The sequence below is a fragment of the Phyllostomus discolor genome, chromosome 5 (assembly GCF_004126475.2).
Source record: "Phyllostomus discolor isolate MPI-MPIP mPhyDis1 chromosome 5, mPhyDis1.pri.v3, whole genome shotgun sequence".
Taxonomy (NCBI): domain Eukaryota; kingdom Metazoa; phylum Chordata; class Mammalia; order Chiroptera; family Phyllostomidae; genus Phyllostomus; species Phyllostomus discolor.
The window spans coordinates 160,727,872-160,750,996 of NC_040907.2; the positions used below are offsets into that span (position 1 = coordinate 160,727,872).

The window sequence follows — 23,125 nt, forward strand, 5'->3', positions numbered from 1 at the left end:
GCAGAAGCTCGGCTGCGGCAGGATGCACTACTGCCTCTTCGGTGTTTCTCACCAGAAGAGCGGGCCAGCTGCAGAGCCTTCCTCTCTGGGAGGCTTACCCAAACCCACCAGATACCTGGATCTCTTCTGCGGAGGAAGCAGGCCTCTTGGTCATTAGAAATCGGAGCATGGGAAACAGCTGTGTTTACTTTCAGAGGGCTGGTTTATCGCTGCTGGCTCCTGGAGGGGATTGTTCAAGCTTATCCTCTGTAGATAGGGATGTGCTGAGGGCTGCACTGTTCTGACCCAGATTGAAATCAGCTGCAAAACACGTAGTCCTGAGCGAGCAGGCACACGTGCACACGCACACACACTCTGCTCGGGCAACCTAAGCCAACTACAACGTACTGACATCCTTTCTTCTACAGGCCGACTCCTTCCCAGAAGGCTGTGAGCCGAGCCAAGGCAAGCTGGCAGGTCAGCAAAGGTTCCCAGGCACTCTGTTGAGCCAGGACCATTTCCCCGAGCTGGAGACCTGCCTCCTGCCCCATATGCTTCATTCCCGTGTCTTTCATGCAGGGAGATGGCTGGACGAGGGCACGTAGGAGAGAGATGGTGAGCGTTGGGCCAGAAACACTAGGGACCAGGAGCAAAGGACAGCTTTTGACCACTGCACATTTTATGCAAACCCTGAACCACTTCATTTAGGGAACAGAGCCCTTGTAAAACTGGTGGAAGTTCAGTTTTTCCCTTTTAGAAATTCCAGTCTGGCTGCTCCAGGTGGTGAAGGACTAGCAGAATGTTCTAGGCCCCATGGCTCTGATCCGGCCACTGCCCTTTCAGAAGCATTGGATGGCTTTCAACAATCTGGCTCCATAAAGTCCAAACTATCGTTCAAGACCCTTCATGGGCTGGTCACAGCCTTACTTCCCTCCCATCCCAGAATCACCTTCTATCTTCTGTCAACATTCACAGTATTTTTCTCTAACCCTTCTGGTACACTTATCACTTTTCATTGCATACTCTACTTATTTTTATGGGTCTTATCATCCCTGACCGTCTAGTCCATGAGCTCCTTAAAGGCAGGGCCTATGCTTATCTTTGTACTCTGAGTCCTTAAAACGGTACAGGCTGTTCTGGGGTACTCAATAACATTTGTCCCATTAAACCAGAAACAGGGCTGAGTTCACCATGACAGAGACAACAAGACATCCAATTCTCCACCGTCCATAGCAGGGAGGACCCTTTCACGCCAGCCTTCGGAGAGATCATTTTAGACAGAAACCTCAAAGTTATATTCTGTCGTATAGGAGCTCCCAGCCTCGGCTTCTGGAAATCCAGCTGTCCTGCTGGTTTCCCAGAAATGGGCTCTGGCTGAGGCCAGGGAGGGTTTAGGTACTGAGGCAGGCAGTACCTGGCTCCCGTCCCATCTGAGCTCTGTGGCTGGATATGCTGTTGATCAACTCTGCCTGGCCCACGCCTGGCAGCCCGGCTACCCCAGCTGGGTCTTTTCACAGAAGACCTGTCAGGCAGCCATCAGAACATCACACAGAGTCTTTGTCCAGAGGGCTTGGTGTTTTCCAGTGAGAAGTTTGCATTGGTCGTGCTGGCAGGGGCGCAGGAAGTAGAATCCTCCAGCCTCCTGCCCACAGGGCACGGCTCCAAGAGGGCAAAGCCTGCAGCTCCCAAGAGGGAAGAGGGCAGAGGCAAGGAGAGGGAGCTTGGACCGAGGGGAATCCAAGCAGAAACTTGGGAGAGAAACGGTGTGAGGGGTATTCAGGATAGTGGATTAGGAGCTCCAGGAGAGCTTGAGTCAGATTTTGTGTTGCTAGGCTGCAGCAGGCAGTGGAAGCCGCTCTCAGGCTGATAGGTCACTTGGGTTCACATCCTGCCCCTCACTGCCTGCGAGGCCTCAGGCGAGTTTTTGATCTTTCTGAGCCTCTGTTTCCTCATCCGCTGTGTGAGGGGTACTAGGAGTGGCTATCTTGCTGGGCGTGGTGAGGACTGGACACCCTGGAGGGTGCTGGGCACAGGACAATCACCCAGTGACTGGTGGTCTTTATGAATGTGTGTACACCTGCCCTCAGCTCCCAGATGTATAAATAAAAGGACAGAGCTTCAGGGAACACCAGGTAATGCTGGTGTCGAATGACTGGTGATTGAGAAAAGGAAAGGAAATCATTGTGAGTAGACCCACATTTAGAGGAACTCTGCCCCAGAGACAGTTGGGGGACGACAATCTGTTTCCACTTAGGGAACAGCCAATGGAAGGACTGTGAAATTTAGAGCTGTTGATTCATAAATGTTTTAAATTTAGCATGCATGTGTGTGTGATATGTGTGTGTGGTATGTGCACGTGGTGTGTGATATATGTGTGTGTCTGGTGCTTATGTGTGTGGTGTGTGTGTACAGGATGTGTATATTGTGTGTGGTGTGATTTCAGGGAGATTTCACCTTATAACCTGAGACCTTGTCTCTCACCTTCAACACTGCTGCTAAAAAACACAAAATTCAACTGAGTAAATTTGAAGATCCAGTTGGTTTTATGAAGCAATTCATAACAGGGCAGCATCCCATGTAGCAGCCAGAGGGGCTGCTCTGAGGGGCTGTGTGAAGTGGAAGGTGTTTATGGAAGGAAGGGTGGGAAGAAGGAGCAAGGAACAGAAAAAGAAAGGGTTATTTTTAGACGAAGATGTGTTCTTTTGAGGGGAGGGGGGTGAGGCAAGGGGTTTTATCATACAGGTTGCCTCTTCTTTTTTATGGGGGTGATTGAGGGGTTCCTGACCAGAAAATTCCAGACTGATTAAGATTGTAGTTCTAGGACAGGTTAAAATAACAGTTCGGTTAGGTATTAAATGTAGGTTTGGGCCTATAGCTTTCTCTTTAACAGTGCTGAATAAAGAAGGGAGGAAAGAAACATTTATTATCTAGATGCTTGAGTATTTTTTTTTTGCTCAAGCCTCCCAAAGACTCCCAAACAAAGAAGAAGAAGAAAAAAAAAAAGGCTCAGAGAGGTCCCTTATCTAAGCTCAATCATCTGGTTAATTTCAGAGGCCAAAACTAGACCCCCATCTGCCTGACAAAAGTAGTTATTGTTGACTTGGCTCCTGAAAGAAGAAACCCCCACATGCAAATAGGCAGGGTTCTGTTCTGCGTTCTGATAATCAGGCAGCTTTTTTGTGGTGTGTCACCCAAATACCTGTGCTCTGTTCTGGCGCCCAGACCTGCAGCTTCCTGTGCAGCACCTTACCACTCTGGTTTCATTTCTGTCAGCTCTTCCTCTGAGCCAGTCCTCACCCCCAGGGGGGCAGGCTCAGTGAGAGAGCAAACAGCCCAGGGGCTGGTGAGTCTGGCCCCCTAGGCAAAGGCAGAAATATCCATCCTGCCTCGGCGTCTCAGGCCACGGTGCTCCCCAGACAGCTGGAATGTTATTCTGCACGTTCTGCCTGGGCTCTGGCTTGGCTGGGATCCCTGGAGAGCTCCAGCTTCCTGCCATTCCTGAGGCCTCTATGAATCGCCACAGTCCCCCTTCTTGGCATGTTCTCTGCAAAGCCAGGCTTCGACCACAAGCACTGAAGCCCAATTGTTGCCGTTTATTCTCTGAGCAACTCTGCAGCCCCAGCCAACGACAGGCAGGCAACTGCTGGGCTGAACCAGGAAGTGAAATCCCCCTGACGCTCCAGACAAACTCCTGTACAGAAAATCAACCTTGTATTTGTTCCTTTATTCTGTCCCCAGATGTTATTGACGAGCATTTACTGTGCCCGATGCAGGGACTGGATATTTATTTACTTATTTACTTGCCTTTCAGGGACCTACACTACAGTCCAGTGGGGAGCCAAGAGGAACACGAAGAGCTGGGCCCGAAGACCAGCATGAGACCAGATGGGCATGTCAGACTCTGCCCTGGATCAGGAAAACCTTCCCATGGGAGGTGTTGTTTTATCCAAACCCGAAGGGCCATAGAATTTAATAAAGAAACATAACATCAATAGCAACCAAGATATTTTTTTTATTAATTAGGTGCTTATAATATGTCGGACATCCTGCTGAGTGTACTTCACAAACACTGTTTGTGAACAACAGCCCCGCTGCAGTAGGTGCTGCACTGATCCAGGTGATGTCGGTGCACTGATCTCGGTGAGGGCACCGAGGGTCAGAGAAGATGCAGGAAACTCGCTCAAAACTGGGGGACAGAAGAGCCAGTATTCAAACCCAGTTTTGGTGATTCTGGAGCCCAGGCTGTTCTACTTTTTAGTAAAGTTCAAACATGGCAGTAATATAAACAGGTGTGTGCTGAGAAGTCTGCCTCGCTCCTGGTCCCGGCATGCCTCGTGTCCTCACTGCCCGTATAAAAGTTACATTAGTTGCCTGTATATCCTTTCAGTGTTTCCTTATGCAAATATAAACAAGTCTGAATAAATATTCTTACAGCTCCCCATTTCTTGTAACATCAGAATAAATGGCACATGATCCCCCTGATTTGTACGTCGTGTGGTCTTGGAGAACTCTCCACTGAAGGACATGGGGGTCATCCCTGCTCCTCCCTGCAGCTGTGCCGTTCTCCGTTTGCGGATCCCAGCCTGTGACCACAGGCCGTTTGCCCTCCCTGGGGAAATGTGCTTTGCTAAACTGTTTAAATTTCACGGGCAAAGGAGTGATAGGATAGGTTTATTTTTTATCTTTTATTTATTGATTTTAGAGAGAAAGAGAAATTTGTTGTTCTATTTATTTATGCATTCATGGGTTGATTCTTGTATGTGCCCTGACCAGGGATTGAACCCACAACCTTGGTGTATCCCACAGGGGTATCCAACCTGTGGCCTGCAGGCCACATGCAGCTCAGGATGGCTATGAATGTGGCCCAATACAAAATCGTAAATTTATTTAAAATACTATGAGATTTTTTTATGATTACATGTTGCAATGTGTGGCCCAAGACAACTCTCCTTCTTCCAGTGAGGCCCAGAGACAACAAAAGGTTGAACACCCTGGACTGGGATGATGCTCTAACCAACTGAGCTACCCAGCTAGGGCGGGATAGATCTGTTTTTGAAAGATTTCTTATGGGACATAAGAAGCTGCGCTCAGCACAGCCTGCCTGGACATGTGGCCCCACCTGGATATACGGACACGAAAGTGGTGGCTGGGGCAACCCTTCCGTGGAACAAGTTTCAACATCTCTCTGGCCTTGCTGCCTGTAGCTCTGGGCCCCTGCATTTTATGACATCTTCCCTGTGTTATGCCTGCAAAATTTTTATAGAGCTTCCTGTGCCTCGGATGCAGAAAGTGAATGTAATCTTAATGCATCACCTTGTGCGACTTCCCCACTGATTGTGCAAGAGTTAAGAGCGTCACAGGTGGTACTTAAAGTGTTCCCAGGCCTCTAGAACACCCTGGGAAAGCTCGTTGGCAGGGCTGTTACTGACTCAAACACCTTTGAAAGTAAGCTTGAGTCAGTACTCTTTTTCTCTGACATAGGGGATTCTCCCAAAGGATAATAATGCCTGTGGGAATAACTGTGGTCCTTTAAAAAAAAAAGGCATCTGTTCTTAAGACCATGTGATTATGCTTGGCAAAACCTTGCTGGCTTCAAAGAGGTCGTGTAGTTTCTAAAAAAACAGCCCCATCAAACGTGTATGGTCACCAGCCAGCTGCCGCTGTATTGACTAAGGTGTACGGCTTTGGAACTACTACATGCACTCATTACCGTGAGTAAAGCCACCCCGACCTGGCAGTGTCGATTCCAGGCTGTTCTAGTACCTCGACATTTACCTTATCCTTCCAAAGGATTCTTAAGAGACTATTGCTTATTAAGGGTAGCAGCTACCATACTGTCTCCTGGATGAAAATATGCACACTCCCTGAAAATGCCTAAAAGCAGAGTCTTAGGATATTACCCAAACCAGAGATCATATTGGATGGCTCACAGCCCCAGAAAGAATCGGGGAGGCCTTTTAAGTTCTGCACCTTCAGAGCAGTCAAATGGGCAAAGGTCAGACATCCGATCAGCAGCAGAGCCTCCAGTCTTCTAGCCCAGGCCCTCTTCTACCATATCAGCACTTCCCAGCATGCGTTCCCCTGGATGTTAATGTCATGGTCAAGTAAATTCAGCACATATTGACTTAAAGAAAATTAAATGGATTTACTTATGATCGGGTTTCTCAGATACTGTCATACACCATTGTTTATTATAATTCTATAAAAGGGAAGATGATATTTTCTCCAATTACTTCATCCTAGAACCCTTTTGTGGTGGAATGTCTGTGTCGCACACAGTAAGTCCTTACTTATCATTGTCAATGAGTTCTGTGACTTTAAGTGAAATGATATTTAATAAAACCAATTTTACTATAGGCTCATTGATATAAATAAGAGTTATTTTCCTATAGCATATTCCTGGTCACAAAAACCTCAAAATTCAAAAGAGACCCAAAACACTTCCAATATTAAATGTGAAAATAAATATGAGCTCTATAAATATAAGATTAGTAGAAACAAGTAAGATAATTCTTCTGCTACCTCCTATTCCAGTTCAGGGTTGCTGGGGCCTGGAGGCCATCCTGGCATCTCTGGGGGTAAGGCGGGGACCAGCCATGGGCAGAATGCCCTTACATTGCAGGGCACACTCACACAACCCACACTCACTCACGCTGGGACAATTTAGACACACCAGTTCAACCCACATGCACATCTTTGGGACATGGGAGGAGACTGAGGCCCCCAGAGAAAGCCCACATAGACGTGGACAGAATGTGCAGCTCCACACAGATAGAGACCCTGGCCAGGAACTGATTTTTGTTTTCTAACTAGAGTTATAACAAAAGGACATTGAACAAAATGGTGCTATTCAAGGACCTGCTGCATTTTGGCAAACACCGTACACAATTTTCTTCTCTTAAATAAGTTCAAGACTTCTTAAAGATAAATTTGTGGTTGGCGGAGCTATGACCTTTGTTTGGGATGTGCAGCTTCTATTTCTGGCCCATTATGGGCGATGTAATGGAAGGGAGCTGCCGCACCTGACTGGAATGACTATTGTGGCGTCTTAAGGTGGCATCGCATTTCTTTCTAGGACCACTGCTGTCTTTAAAACCAATTTTGTTTCCCTGCTGTGGTTCCTTTAAAGGCACTTTGATTCTGTACCTGGTTTGATACACAGAGGAAAGCGTGGCAGCATTTCCTGGTGGAATACCCACTCTAAAGATGATCCTGTATTCCAGAAGTTCTTGATCTCTTGGGTGTCTTATGAAAAACTTTATAGATCCTTGTGCCAGAAAATACATATTCATGATGGAATTTGCACAAAATTTTAGGATGCTCTTGTACCCTTTGAAGCTCATCAATAAATCATTGACCCAGATTCATTGTTCTGAAAGAAGACTTTCCAAAACCAAACACACATATGCACTCACACATATACAGCACAAGAAGTGGTGGTAAGACTTAAATTGCCCCCTCAGGAGTTATTTTCTTCTTTCTTTTGAATTCTTGGTGCTTGGAGGGTGCCTCGTTGCCTGCTAGTTCCTGTTTCAATACTGGTTTTGTCAATGTGTTGGAGGGCTGCCAGTCATGTTGCTTTAGATGCAGAATTTTGGGATTTCCTGGAGTTGCTTTAAAATGTCAGTCCTTGTGTTTTGTTTTGTTTTGTTTTTTTTTAGGAAGTTTCCCTCTTTGGAAAGAGAGAGAGAGAGAGAGAGAGAGGAAGGAAGGAAGGAAGGAAAGAAGGAAGGAAGGAAGGAAGGAAGGGAGGAAGGAAGGAAGGAAGGAAGGAAGGAAGGAAGGAGGAAAGAAGGGAGGAAGGGAGGGAGAAAAGGAGGGAGGAAGGAAGAAAAGGAGGAGAGGGAGAGAGAGAGGGAGGGAAGGAGGAAGGAATGGCGGGGTGGGGGAGGGAGAAATATGGCCACAGGAGAAGATGTGTTCAGAGAACCATATGGAAAGAGGAAGGCAGCTGTAAGTGGCGAGAAGAGGTACTATGGCTGTCTGTATTTTGGCAGGAGCCAGACTTCTTCCCCTCTCTGGGCTTTAGTTTTTCATCTGTATTCTCAGCAAGTTGGCCTCAAGAGGCCATCTCCCAGGACCTTCTTCTGTGTCTGACTCTCTGTGGGACTAACTTCATTTTTATTATAAACATTTAAGAAAAAACAGTATCTTCGATTCCCAGTCAGGGCACTTGCCTGGGTTGCAGGCCACGGCCCCCAGCAACCACACATGGATGTTTCTCTCTCTCTCTCTCTCTCCCTCCCTTTCCTCTCGAAAAATAAATAAATAAACTCTTTTTAAAAACCCAGTATCTTTGTTGGCTTGCCCCTGCTCTCCTATTTTCCACTACTTTTATTTCTTTTTGCCCCAAATAAATAAAGGCTTGATTAGTTCCCTTCATTAACTTCCTTTTCTTCCCTCTGCCCAGCTTTGACCTCGTGGGCTTGCCCTCCCCCCTTTCCAGCCATCCTTCCCCAGTTGTGTTTCTCCGTAGATCAGGCTCTCAATCACAGCCTGTGATCCTCCATTCTTCTTACTTTCCAGCATGAAAGCTCTCTCATTTCCACACCAGGCTGCTCGGGCTCTACTGCCTTATTTGGGAGGCAAGCAGAAATCACTTCTCAGACGGGAGGAGGGCATAATGGCAGCTTATGTTCACGCAGGGCTCACTGAAGAAAAGAGGTTCAGTTCTGAGAAGTGGGATGCCTAGCTGAGGGACCCAGTGCTGCAGAAGAATGCAAATAAACCCTCCAGAGATACAACTGGAGGAGCTCTTCTCCACCCTGGCTTAACACAATTAAATGGATGCAGGGTGTGACAATTTTAGTCACACTGGAAAGCATCGGAGCAAGGCAAAATTTGGAGCAGCTGGAGTTTCCAGAGGCTTAAAATTTAGGCCAGGTGCAGGAGATGCGTTAAAATTTTGGGGCTTTGTGGGAAAAGCTGATCTGCTGGAGTCCCCATCCTTAACTGAGCTTGTTTCTAAATCCTCAGGTAGCAGGAGCGCGTTGGTAGGGGAAAAACAGAAAGACACGCACCAAGAAAACCTTTCACAACTCGAATTGGGGAAGTAAAACCTTAATCGCCTTTCTTGGTACATACTATTTTAAAACATTGCATGTTCTTCATTGCATTGTGTCTTTGTGCTATGCTTCACATTAGTTTAAGCTCTTTACTCTAGAAGAGAGATTCTTGAAAATCACCCATCGACAGCTTCTGAACATCCTGCAAAGCCTCTCCACCCACCACTCCCCCTCCTTCCTCACATCCAGGACCTTAAAATGGACTCATCTGAGAGCCTAGGCTGTGGAGACCAGCAATGGGCTCAGGTATATAACTTTTTTTTTAATCAAAAGACACAAGGTCGAGTGGCAGAAATAATCCAGCCCAGGCCTGGGCGTCAGGAGGTCTGGGCTTCCCCTGTCAACATGTTCCCTAGCCTGTGCACGGAGACCTCATTTGCATTCTGTTTCTGCTTACCTACTAGCTGTGTGGCTTTGGGCAACTCACTTAACTTCTCTGGGTCTCTGTTTTTTTTAAATATTTTATTTATTTATTTTTAGAGAGGGAAGGGGGGGAGAGAGAGAGAGAGAGAGAGAGAGAAACATCAATGTGCAGTTGCTAGGGGTCATGGCCTGCAACCCAGGCATATGCCCTGACTGGGAATCGAACCTGCGACACTTTGGTTCGCAGCCCACGCTCAATCCACTGAGCTACGCCAGCCAGGGCTTCTCTGGGTCTCTGTTTCCCAACTTGTAAAATGAAGGATTTGGACTAGGCATCTCCACATTTCCTTTTAGCATAAAAGGCCCATGATTACCAATGACCTGCTCAAGCCTCACTTTCCTCATCTTTTAAGCAGAGGGATATCTGCTTCTGTACTTCATAGGGAAGAGGTGAAAGTGCTCGGGAAGCCTCAAAACACAACACAGATGTCAACTGTCATCATCAGTATTCGAAGTCTTTATACAGCTCTTTCTTCAGAGCATGTTTCCTGTCTTTCACTCGTGAGAGCAATTCAGTGCCTGACAGCAATTCCTAATATTCAGTCCTTGGTTTGATGACAATAGGCAGGATGGCGGCTCAGGTAGATGAAATTGCTGCAAATGAGAGCAGCATCTGAGAGTTCTTAGGCAGGAAGTGGGTTGAGGCCCCCCTCTGTGTTCAGAGATGGCCTGTTCTTGACCTTTTTCAAGGGGTATGAACAGTGTTTCCTATGGAACTTACGTCCTCATATATGGCTTTGCCCACAGAATTGAAAAGACCTTGGAGAGTGCCAAGGACAATAATAGTGAATTGAGGTGCTTATCTTTTGCCTGGCACCTGTGCATTTCCAAGTAATTCACCCACATTAACTCATTAGCATTCCCAACCCTACACCAGCCTTTGTTCTTGCCTTTGGTATGAACGGAGGTGATGTTATCTGAGCTTTGCATTTAGAGGAAGCACCTGGGTTGAGAGTGACAGTCCCTCTGTCCACACCAGGTAGAGTTTTTCCTTACCACCAGTGACAAACCTGTTCATCTCCTGTCCCCTGCTACAAGGACTCCAGTGGTGCTCCGTGCCTTTCTCAGCATCACTGGATGTCAGAACACAAATGGCCCTTTAAGGACTTCCTGCAGGGGCCAACTCTGCTTAATCCTGCCCTGACTGGTGTGGCTCAGTTGGTTGGGTGTCACCCCACAAGGTGAGCTGTCCCCAGTTCGATTCCAGGTCGGGGCACCTGCCTGGGTTGCAGGTTCATCCCCAGTTGGGACATGTATGAGAGACAACTGATGGGTGTTTCTCTCTCACGGTAATGTTTCTTTCCCTCTCTTTCTCTCTCCCTTTTCCTCTCCCTAAAAATAAATAACATCTTTTAAAAAATATTGCTTAATCTTGAGGGGTTCAGGGGAGACACGTATGTCTCTCTGAACACAGAGTGCAGAGTTTCTATTGTTACCTCTGAACAGCTCTCATCCTGGACTACACGGTGGCCCTTCCTCTCCTGAAGTGGAATTGGTTATTCTCGAGGGAAATTAAAATTGCAATTCCATCATCTTGGATAGAATGAGTTAAAGGGACAGGCTCTCTCCTTTTCTCTCATCTGACAGCTAAACTAACACAAGTCCCTAGGCACAGGGTTTTAGGAAACAGAAACTTAGTAAGCAATTATAGAGAGAAATGAAAATGAACATTGAGTCCCCGAAATGTGGGCAACTCTGCACGTCAGACGTTACCTGGCCTAGACTATAGCGCCTTTGCCAAGAATACAGCTGGATCAACTCCATCTTTTCCCAGGTCAGGCACACAATAAACATTTGTGGATTGATTTGGTGGGCAAACATTCTTTGCACTTGGATACTTTTCCATTTTCCAGCTTATTCTTTTCATTTGTTAATCATTTGGAATGTTTAGCAAAGATGCAGGTAGCCAGTGTGGCCAGTGTTTACTACAGCTGGGAGGAATGTTGGTCACTGTGGCTGTCATCTGTACTTCCCAAGCTGGTTTCTCAGCAACACCGATTCTGGGTATCCTGGAAAAAAAAAGGTTCTGTGTTTAAATAAGTTGGGGGAATGTTGTTTACCTTCCTATTAAAGATCCCCCAACTTTCTCAAGGCACATTAGCTTATTAAATAGACTGAGAAGAGTTGGGGAAAAAGAAACAGTTTTAACTTTGTTAAAACAATTTCTTTACAAGTCAATTTGATCAGGGAATAGTCCCTATCCTGTATTTTTTTGTGATATCTGTTCAAGTTCCACAAATTCGTGGTCTTTGGGAAATACCTTGGGATCTACTAATTGAACCTAAGTTCAAAGTTTTACTGGTGAAAAACCAGAGGTCTGAGAGGGACTGAATTTCTTACAGTTGGTTAGTAGGGGAGCTAGGACTAGAACCCCATTTCTTGAATGCCTGGCTCAGGTACTGACGTTCTGGGCTGGCAATAGGTAGCTAGCGAAGGTTTTTATTTTTGTTTGTTTGTTTTGTGTATGTAGAGGAATAACAGTAGAGGTGATTCCTGCCTGTTGCAGGCAGGGTGACTGGACAGAAGGGGTCAATCAGGGAAGGGGCTCACCCAGTGAGGGAGGAAGCCCTTAGGTTTTGGTCACACCAGCCTATCAATCAGAAGATCCTGCCAGAGCTGATGCCCATGTCCTCTCCTCGGACCACAGAGAGAGCAGAAGGTTCTGGGCATTCCCTCAGGGCTTAGGGAACAAGAAAGAATAAGACTAGTCAAAGAGAATGGTAGCCAGGAGGAAAAGCCACCGGAGGTGTAAGTTTCTTTCTTTTTTAAATTGAACTTACTGGGATGACATTGGCTAATACAATTATATAGGTTTCAGTGTACATTTCTATAATAATCATCTATATACTGGATTGCACGTTCACCACCCAAAGTCAAGTCTTTCTATCACCATTTAGTCTCCCTCTCCCCTCGTTTACCTCCCCTTTCCCTCTTGGAATCATCATGCTGTTGTTTCTGTCTGAGTGGTGTTTTTTTTTTAAATTTCTTCAACTTTTTCAGGAAGGCCTCCCCCCCCCCGCCCCCCCCCCCAGCTGTCAGTTTCGCGTAGGTATGAATCTGTTTTTGTTTGTTTATATTGTGCATGAGATTCCACATATAAGTGAAATCATATGGTGTTTGTCTTTTTCTGACTGGCTTATTTCACTTCCCATAATGTTCTCCAGCTCCATCCATACTGTTACAAAGGGCAAGATTTCCTTCTTTTTTACTACCAAGCAGTACACTGAGTACATGCACCACAGCTTTTTATCCACTCATCTACTGATGGGCACTTGCGCAGTTTCCAAATCTTGGCTATTGTAAATAATACTGCAATGAAGATAGGGTGCATATATTCTTTCAAATTAGCGTTTCGGGTTTCTTCTGATATACTCCCAGAAGTAGTATCACAGGATCATAAACACCATGGAGTTTCCTCGAAAAATTAAAAAAAAAAAAAAAGAAAGAACGAAAGAAGAGGTGGAAGTTTCAGTAAAGAAATTATAGCCAGAGCTGAGACACTCAGGCTTGGAATCAGGGGTGTGTGAGTTTGAACCCCAGCAAAGGACTGCGAAAAGTTCTTGAGTCTGTTTCCTCATCTGTGAAATGGGAGTGATTTCTGACTCAAAGGTTGAGAGCATTCACTAAAATAAAGTCCTTACCATGGGGTTAGCACACCCTACGAGTCAAGGTGTGAGCGGGAACCAGAGAAAGAAGAAAATGGAAAGATTAAGCATATTCCCAGGAGGCGTGGGTCCTGAAGTGGGGGCAGGGACCCTCTGGAAGCCCAAAGCCTTTGCTTTACCCGGATTTGCCCACTGCCTTGTGAGGGATATGGGTGAGCTGCTCACGGCAGCCACAGCCTAGTCCCCGCTGCAAGACATGCCCCCTTTTCACCGACGCTTCCAATTCCCCAGCCTCCCCGCCTCCCCCACCGCAGCTGCCCGCCCCACTCCCACTCCAGCAAGTTCTGGAAGCCAGACGCGCATGCGCCTTCTTGGGCCCTTGCCCAGCTTTCCACGTTTCACTTCCCTCCCTTTCCCTCCGCAGCTCCAGCTCCACCGCTACGATTGGCCAGCCGACCTCCTCGCCCTGCCCAATAAACGCCGGCCTCTCGCCCCCGTGTTACTGGGTAGAACAAAACAAAAACAGCGAGAGGGGCCCGAGACGCTACGAGGCAGCGGCGGAGGCTGAGGAGCGGGGTCGGGTCGGCGGACCGGGGACCTGGGCGAGCTGCGGCGGCGGCCCCGGGGGTCAGTACCGACGCGGCTCGCAAGCTCGGGAGGACTGCGCCCTCTCCCCCCAGCCCGGGTCTCCTCCGCTGCAGTCGCACGTTGGGAGGGGGAGGGGGCGTGGAGGCCGCGGCTCGGTGCGGTCAGGTCCCTGTCGGCAAGGTTGGAGTCCGGCCACCCTCTCCGAGCCCCCATGGCCCCTCTGTGCCCTCCCCGCTGCCCTGGGCTGCGGGGAGGCGGCCCCACGTTTCCCCCTTTTGGGCTCGGGCCCGGAGCGCGGCGGCGCGGGCCCGCCCCCCCCGGGACCCCCTCCGGGACCCCCTCCCCACGTCGCCAGGCGCGCGAGGCGCTCCCCGGAGAGGGGCTCCGTCGCGTCCCCGCGAAGGCCGAGGCTTCCCTTTGATCTGGGGAGTGGGCGTTGGGAGGCGCGTTTCTGGGCCGACTGAAATCCCGAGGGAGGCTTGCCCCTCCTGGCTGTCTTGAGGGTCTTCGGAGGCGTCGCCTCCCGGCCAGGCCTGTCCTGGCCCAGCCGCTCCCCACCCGGGACCGGTGGGACCGGCGGTCGCCGGGGGCCGGGCCTGCGCCCGCGGCGGGGAAGCGGGCGCGACCGCTGCAGAAGGGGCAGCGCGCTCCCCGGGGGCGCTGGGAGGCGGACACGTGCGCGCCGCCGGGGCCCTGCGCCCGCTCCGCTTCGCCCCTTGTAAGGCAGAGGGTCGGGTTTTTTTTTTGTTTTCAGTTTAAATGAAATCCCCCAGAGAAAACAAAGGCACGAAGGGAGCCTCTCTTTTGTGAAAAGCATGCTGTGCTGCATTTGTCAGATTGGTGCTGCAGCGTGCACGAGAGGGTTGTGCGTCGTGTGTGTGCGTGTTTTTGCAAGAGCTTCAAAACCGGTTTGCTGAAGTCGGTGTCGCCCGTCTCCCGGTGTCCTGATGGGAACTGGCTGTGTAGCCAGCAACAGTGTCCTACCTACAGATGATTAAAGCACTTAAAATTGCAGCTTCCTGTGGATGAATCAGTCACTGTCTGTTTTTATTTATGTTTTCACTGTTGAGTTTTAGAATTTTGGCATTCTTGCTAACGAGGCTTTTTAGGAAACCACCATATAGACTTAAAAAAAAAGAGGAACCAGTGCCAATGTGTTGTAAATTTGTTTATTGGTGTTTATTCCTTTAACCTTCCTTCATTATACGTTATTAAATTTCCTAACATCTCAGCAGGCCTCTTTGAATTACATTCTGACCGGTTTTTCTGTTGTAGTAATAAAAATGGTGGCTACGAGTGCAAAAGTAAATGACACTTTGATATTTTCTGTGGTGCTCACTTTTGCATCATTGTGGTTAAATACCTGAACCACAAAAAGTGTCAGAATGGATTATCAGGTATATTTCAGGAAATAGATTTTTGGAGGGAATTGGGTGGGAGACTGAGGCTCTTTTAGGGAACGGATTGGCAGTTGAAGACTTCCTAGTATTTCTGTGAAACACGTTGGAAAACTGAAAACAATGATTAATTTAAGCATTAATTTTAACACATGTATAGTTTTGTTCTCTTACTGAAATTTAATTTTGTCGTTTTGGTATGAAGGATGGGGGTTTAAACTTTTTTGCTTTACGTTTTCTTAGGTTTGGGGCAAAGATCTCAAGGGTTAAGTAAGCTGGGAGAAAGCCCACTGCTTCCAAGAGAGTGAAAACAGGGAACATACCTTTATCCTTCTCCAGATGTCTGTGTTGCTATCGAGCGTGACCGAGTTCTTGATTGCATTATCATTGCCTGAAGACACAGGGCTTTTTTAAAAATGATTACTTAATAAAAACAAACTTGTAAATATAGATGATAGTTATTAACCTGATAATTTTCTTTGCCTAACTGAATGTCTTCTCTATAATAGTTTAAAATAAATATTTTTGTTTGGAGAGCAGTACTTAAGAATTTGCTGTAATATTAGGAGTCTAATTTTAATAAGCTTTTCTCTTTTAACCCTAGGAAAGAATATTCCTGTGATATACTTAAATTTGGTATTGAATTGTGCAAACAGTGCTGGGTTTAGAACGTTTGGGTTCTAACCTTGGCTCTTCCACTGAGCAGCCTTTCCTGTGGACAATCACCTGCCTTCTCAGAATCTGGTTGTGTGCAAAGTGGAGTACCTACCTCAAGATTGTTCTAAGAGGTACAGGAAATAATGCCTGTAAAATTACTTTTGAATTAAAAAGGGCTTTGCAAACATCAGTTGTAATCACTTCATTTCCTTTATTAGCTATGTTCTGCACAAAGCATTTTCTCATGAAAAAGACTAATATAACTATAGTGTAAAAAACTCAGGTCATACAATGTTTTCACTTCATTGTAACGTATACTTTTTATACAGAAATGAAATAGATATGGCATTTTCAGCTATCAAGGACACTAAATGTTTAGATTTGCAAACTTTTTATTCACATATCTATATGTATCTCTTCATACATTTTAAGGTCATTTTTTTCCTCCTAAATCCAGAGTTTGTGGGAATTAGGGTGTTAAAAGATATTTATATAAAATCACATACATCTTTTATTCTGAATAGAATTGGAGTGATATCACTATTTTGTTAATTTTTGAAGCAATGTCATAGTATCTAAGTAGCCTAAGGATTAGGTCATAGTAAGAATTTATGAGTTTATGACACAAAGTGTGTGTTTATTTTTGTTTTACAAAACAGTACCCCTTTCTGGAGAACAGGGCTTTGAACTTATGAGATGTTTGAATAGTATATATTGAGGAATTTAAAAGTCAGTTTCACCTTTGAGTTCCAGTAGGCATCATATATCATTATTTTAAAATAATGTGTGCTTTTTTGGTTTTGTTAAGAGAAAAATACACTTTTCTGTATAGCTTTTCATTTTTGTTAATTTGTGCATTTTATATTTTAAAGGAAGAGCATACTGCTAGTGAAATTATTGTAAATGACTGGAAGGACTTAGATGTAACCTATAATACCTAAGTACTGGAAGCCACTGTTTGAAAAAGTATTTCCAGATGAATTTTGAAATCTTATTCAGTAATACTTTCTGGCAATAGTTCTCATGAAAATATGTTTTGATAGTCTTTCAAATAACACTGAATTTATATCACTAAGTTAAGTCTAAATAAATAAGGTAACAGATTTCATCAAAATCTTTCAGCATTAGTAATTGTTAAGCCATTTTGAAGTTGAGGTCTAAAATACTGAGATGCTAATGTCATTGTACTTTTAAAATAGGTAAGATTAAAAAATGCATTTTCAAATTATAAAAATATTCTTGTTATAGAAAACAAGTTAATTTTTTCCCAATCTCAAAGTTGTATAACAGTAATTATAGATACTTAGGTAATGAAATGATAGATGTGTCTGCCTTCAGATACACTATGGAGAGAAAAATAATAGTCACATAATTTTCTCATTAACCAACACTCTATATTTGTGTTTTGTAGTACTTATAACTTACTGGTAGCAAACTATCCAATATTTATTTATGTTAGGTTAATTATGAGGCCTGTTAATTCATTGGAAGTGTGTGTGTGCTCCTTTGACTTGAAATAAATATGTATAACAATATTTTTTAATTCCAAGTTAAAGGTGTAATGTGGCACATTGAGAAGTATGAGCTTTTTTTTTTCTTGATGCAGATAAACTTATTAAGAAGATTGAAATAAAATATTATTTAGGGTAAGCTATCTTTGAAAGTGAACTGTTTTTTTAAAAAAATGGAATTAGGTGGTAAATTTTTTGCCCAGTGTTAAGTAAATTGAATTTACCTTAATTATATCAGTTTGGAAGATATTGAAACTTTTTTTTCTTTTTAAAGAAATAGATCCCAAAGGAAGACTCCTATTTGGTAATTTAATCAGTGCAAGTAAAATTAAGGAATAATGGATGTAGAGAATGAGCAGATACTGAATGTAAACTCTGCAGGTAAGTATTAATATTTTGAACCTTGATTGTATTAGGAGCAAGTTTCAAGCCATATCAAACTTTATGAAAACATGATATTAAAACTGTCTTTACTTTGCTCTGACTGGTGCAGCTCAGTAGGTTGAGCACCATCATGTGAACAGAAAGATCACCAGTTCAATTCTCAGTCAGGGCACATGCCTGGATTGTGGGCCAGGTCCCCGGGTTGGGGCGTTACGCAACTGATGGATGTTTTGTTCCCTCTCTTTTCTTTCCCTCTGCCTCTCTCTAAAAAGAAATAAATAAAAATAAAAAAAATATTCTTTACTTTATAAACAATCTTACTCATGCTACAAGAAAATAGGTTATATTATTTTTAAAACCGAGTTTGTGATTCTTATTTTCATCCATTACATGTCCTTAATTTTCTGCCTATCCTACATCCATACATTCTTATATGTACTATATATAATAAACTATTGTGCAAGATGGAGAATAGTGAACTTGTTCGTTAATATTTTCATATGAGCTAGGTAGTCATTTCTGTAATAAACTATTATTGGTATCTTTGATATCTTTTTAACTAATAATTTATATTTCATAAATACTTGTATTTTCTCATTTCTTACTGTGCCTTCATAGCATATTACTATGAAGATGGTTTTTTGAAGTAGGTACCCAAATGCAGAGTAACTTTAGACTATTTAGGATGTATTTCTTAGCTTTCAGAATAATCATTGTAGAGAATTAAATAGGATTTTGAAATACTCTGAATAGCGAGAACTTTTCATATTGGTATATTTTAGATAATTGCTTGCTTATAACTTTATTAATAATTGAAAACATATTTTATCATTTAAATATATTTAAATTTCACTTTTTAATAATACAGCTTCATTTTTTCCAAAAGACTAATTCACTTTTTGTATATGTTAATTTTCTTCAGACACTTTGAAATTGAAACTTCTTTGCCATCTTGTATTTATAAATCTCATTTCAAGTGTGCTAAAAAGTTATAGTTGAGAAATTGTTACAAGAATTAGTGTTTATTTTGGTGCTGCTATATATACAATAACTATATGAGTACTAATTTTTTAAGGTTATGAATGGGTATCATGTATCTCCTTCATTGAGGTGGGGATTGGTAGTGATACAATTTAAGAATATATTTCAGGTATAGGTAATTGCTTCTTTAAAAACTTTATACATATTTAAAATGTATTGAGCTAACACTGGTTAATATCATATAATTTTCAGGTAAATAAGACTATAGTTCTGTATCTGTGCATTGTGTACTCTTCACCTAAAATCTAATTTCCTTCTGTTTATATATTTGACCCCCTTCACCCACTCTGTCTTCCTGTACCCACTTTCCCCTCCAGTAGCCACCTTTCTAGTGTCTGTATCTATGAATTTTTTTGTTTGTGGTGTTTCTTACTTTTTGTCTTATATTCCACATACAAATGAAATCATATGATTTTTTCTTTTTCTATCTGACTTATTTCATTTAGCATGATACTGTCAAGATCCTTTCATGTTGTCATAAATAGCAATGTTTCATTTTTTGTGGCTGAGTAGTATTCCATTGTGTGTGTACACACACACACACACACACACACACACGGTAATTGCTTCCTTTCTGAAGTGCCTAGTATCATAGCCATTCACAGTTGTGAGTATATGAAACACAAGTTAATTCTTGTATTATTATTTTTAATTATTTGTATTACAACTATAAACCTACTTTTGCCTACCCCTGTCTTTGGAAAGATATTAAAATAGTGGAAATACGTTTAACTGAATATGTTACTTTAAGGGACAGTTTAAAGCACTTAATATATTTCTAAGTCTTTATTTTCTGGATGAGTTTGGTGGTTCACCTTAATTGTAGAATAATGAAAAGCAGTTACGTTACAGGTAGAAGTTTAATGTTTTCTACAACCACTCCATTTAATTTGTCTGAGCTCTGGTCCTTCTCCTCCTTCTTAATCTTTTGCTTTCCTCTCTTTACATTCCCTGCTTTGTTCATCTTGTGTCTTTAGCTGTCACCACTCTGCTGTCCTCTAGCTTTGTACTTTCTATAATTATAATCATCAGAGATTCACATGTAGGTTTGAATCCTGACCACAATTCATTTTAAGTATGTAACTTTTCTACAAAACATCTTCCTTTTGTAAAATGAGGATAAACGTCTTCATTACAGACTTTGTGAGGATTATAGAACCATGTATGTAAAGTGCCTAGGGTGGAACCTGATTCCTAGTTAAGGTAACAATTGTGATGGTAATGACAAAAGATACAGTAGTACTCCTGTGATAGTTTAGTTATGATGATGGTTATGATGATATTGTAAACTCACCCTCCTAACTCTGGCTTTCTTTACTAGTCTAAATGCTGTAAGATATCATTTTATTTTTCTTGAATCTATTTTGTTGAGAAGCTCTTTAATTTTCTGTTGAAAGTGTTACTTACTTACCCCAAAGATACTACCCTTTTGGCTGACTTATGGCAGTATTTTCTTAGCTGGTCTCCCACTTTATACTTGTACTTTTTTTCTAATATGCTCTGCACTCTTTTCCTATACTAACCCCCCCATTAGGTCAGTAGGTCAGTAATGCTCACATATTGGTATAGCATATTCCCCTGCTATGGTACCAAATCTGAGTTCTGACCATTTGAATGTAGAGTGGTCAGCATTTATTCTGATGTTGTAAGCAGAGGCGAGATCATGAAGGACCTTAAGTTACAAGGTAATGCATTTACATTTTATTTTGACCCAGTGGGAATATGTGTAAATGGTTTTCAGTGGGGGCATGTTTTAGAAAATTAGTCTCCATGCAGTTTGGAGAATGGTGTGAGGACCAAAAGAATGAGGAGTTCTTATCAGACTAATGAAATAATTTGACTCTACTTAATGTTCTTAATGTTTGTTTATTACCATGAGGTTTGTTCCTAAATTTTGTATGTTTTGTCAACAATTATAAAGACTTTGCCCTGACCAGTGTGCCTCAGTTGGTTGGGCATTGTCTTGCAAAGTGGAAAGGTCACTAATTGGACACATGCCTAGATCAGGGCACATGCCTAGGTTGCGGGTTCAGTTCTCGGTAGGGGTACATATAGTTGCTTTGGAGAGGCAACCAATTGATGTTTCTCTCTCATATGAATGTTTCTCTCCCTCTCTTTCCCCCTTCCCATTTCTCTCTCTCTCTCTCTAAAAGCAATAAATAATAAATGAGAACACTTATTTATTAACATTTAATAAATATTTTACATGTTTATGCTTTTTAAAGGCTGACTTAAATTAGTTTCAGGAAAACTTCCAGCCAAGATGGAGCAATAGGTAGATACACTTTGCTTCCTCACACGACCAAAAGAAGGACAACAAATTTAAAAACAAAACAACCAGAACTACCAGAAAATTGAACTGTATAAAAGTCTGACAACCAAGGAGTTAAAGAAGATACATTCATCCAGACTGGTAGGAGGGGTGGAGATGGGCAGCCAGGGTGGAGAGGACGCGAGACAATGTGATGGACCAGGTGGGCAAGGTGGCAGCTGGCAGACTGGCGGTCCCACATTCAAATGTGGATAAGCTGGGAGGAACACCTGGGGAGCAAGACAGACTGCACAACCCAGGGTTCCAGCGTGGGGAAACTAAAGCCTCAAAACCTCTGGTTATAAAAACCTGTGGGCGTTGTGACAGTGGGAGAAACTCCCAGTATCACAGGAGAGTCTGCTGGAGGGTCCCACGGGGTCCTAGAAAGTACACAAACTGACCCACATGGGAGTCAGCACCAGAAGGGTCCAATTTGCTTGTGGGTAATGGAGGAGGTGACTGAAAGGGTGAGAGAGGAGCAAGCAGCATTGTTCCCTCTCTGACCTCTCCCCCACACAGCGAAGTGGGTTGCCCTGCTCTGGTGAAATACCTAAGGCTCTGTCCCTTAAAATGTGACAGGTGCATCAAGACAAAGAAACATAGCCGAAATGAAAGAACAGATCAAAACTTCAGAAAAAGAACTAAGCAATGAGGAGACAGCCAACCTGTCAGATGGGGGGTTGAAAACACTGGTAATCAGGATGTTTGCAGAAATGATTGAGTATGGATGCAAAATAGAGGAAGAAGTGAAGGTTATACAAAGTGAAATAAAAATACACAGGGAACCAACAGTGAAAAGAAGGAAATTGGGACTCAAATCAATGATTTGGAACATAAGGAAGAAATAAACATTCAACCAAAACAGAAAGAAGAAACAATTTAACAAAATGAGTGGCTTAGGAACCTCTGAGACAACTTTAAACATTTTAATGTATGAATCATAGGAGTGCTAGAAAGAGGAGAGAAAGAGCAATAAATTGAAAACTTATTGAAAAAATAATGAAGGAAAAGTTCCCTAATTTGGTGAAGAAAATGGACTTCCAGGAAGCTTAAGAGAGTCACAAATAAATTGGACCGAAGGAGGAACACACCAAGGCACATCAGAATTATATTAGCCAAGATTAAAGATAAGGAGATAATCTTAAAAGCAGCAGGAGAAAAGGAAAGAGTTATCTACAAAGAAGTTCCCATAAGACTGTCAGCTGATTTCTCAAAAGAAATCTTACAGGCAAGAAGGGGCTAGAGAGAAGTATTCAAAGTCAGGAAAGGCAAGGACCTATATCTAAGATTACTGTATCCAGCAAAGTTATCATTTAGAATGGAAGAGCAGATAAAGTGCCTCCCAGAAAAGGTCAAGTTAAAGGAGTTCATCATCGCCAAGCCCTTATTATATGAAATATTAAAGGCATTTGTCTGAGAAAAAGATCAAAACTATGAACAGTAAAATAACTCACAATTACCAACAACTGAACCTAAAAGCAAACTAAGCAAACAACTAGAACAGGAACAGAATCACAGAAATGGAGGTTACATGGAGGGTTAGTGGGGAGGGGGAGGGGGGAAATGGCGGGAAAGGTTCAGGGAATAAGAAGCATAATTGGTAGGTTCAAAATAGACAGGGGGAGGTTAAGAATAGTATAAGAGATGGAGAAGTCAAAGAACTTACATGTACAACCCCTGGATGTGTACAACATGGACAATGGACTAAGGCAGGAGGAATGCTGGAGGGAGGAGGGTACAGGGCAGAAGCGTAAAGGGGAAAAAAGAAAAGGGGACAACTGTAGTTGTGTAGTCAATAAATGCACTAAAGAAATTAGTTTCAACTTGAAACCCAGATACATAGACTTGACACATCCTGATTACATTTAGGAATATTTAACACCATCTGAGGAATTGAACTCTGACTTGAGTTAGCCTAAATGAAAAAAAAAAACTCAGGCCCGGGGTAACTAATTTAGTAGCTTTCTGACTTACTGTGGTAGAGTTTTTCAGAGCAAAGCTGAGTATTTTTGTCATTTGATCTGCACAGACAGTTGATTTTGAAGGTATGAGGGATACTCTGCAAGGTGCTGAGGATAGAAAGTATAGGTTGTCTTTTGGGGGTTATTATTTTGAAAAGCAGGACTGCAATGTAAAAAGAAATACAGAGATTTTGGTGATGAGG

The 23,125-nt window shown here is 43.3% G+C and overlaps 1 protein-coding gene and 1 long non-coding RNA gene across 3 annotated transcripts in view; both read left to right on the plus strand.

The window, feature by feature from the left end:
* The first annotated feature begins 1,677 nt into the window (after positions 1-1,677).
* Positions 1,678-3,977, plus strand: LOC118500905. The gene is made up of 2 exons (XR_004903491.1): positions 1,678-2,111; positions 3,791-3,977. It is a non-coding gene; the product is annotated as an uncharacterized LOC118500905 (long non-coding RNA).
* Positions 3,978-13,545: 9,568 nt separating this feature from the next.
* PDCD4 (programmed cell death 4) overlaps positions 13,546-23,125 on the plus strand; it is a 29,071-nt gene continuing 19,491 nt past the window's right edge. The window contains exons 1-3 of one of the 2 annotated variants that reach the window (XM_028513503.2): positions 13,546-13,699; positions 15,662-15,845; positions 17,500-17,606. In XM_028513503.2, coding sequence (XP_028369304.1) covers positions 17,564-17,606 — 43 coding nt within the window. In that variant the 5' untranslated portion in view covers positions 13,546-13,699; positions 15,662-15,845; positions 17,500-17,563. Of the gene's footprint in view, positions 13,700-15,661; positions 15,846-17,498; positions 17,607-23,125 lie in introns of both variants that reach the window. The other variant, XM_036027279.1, reaches the window with a different exon arrangement.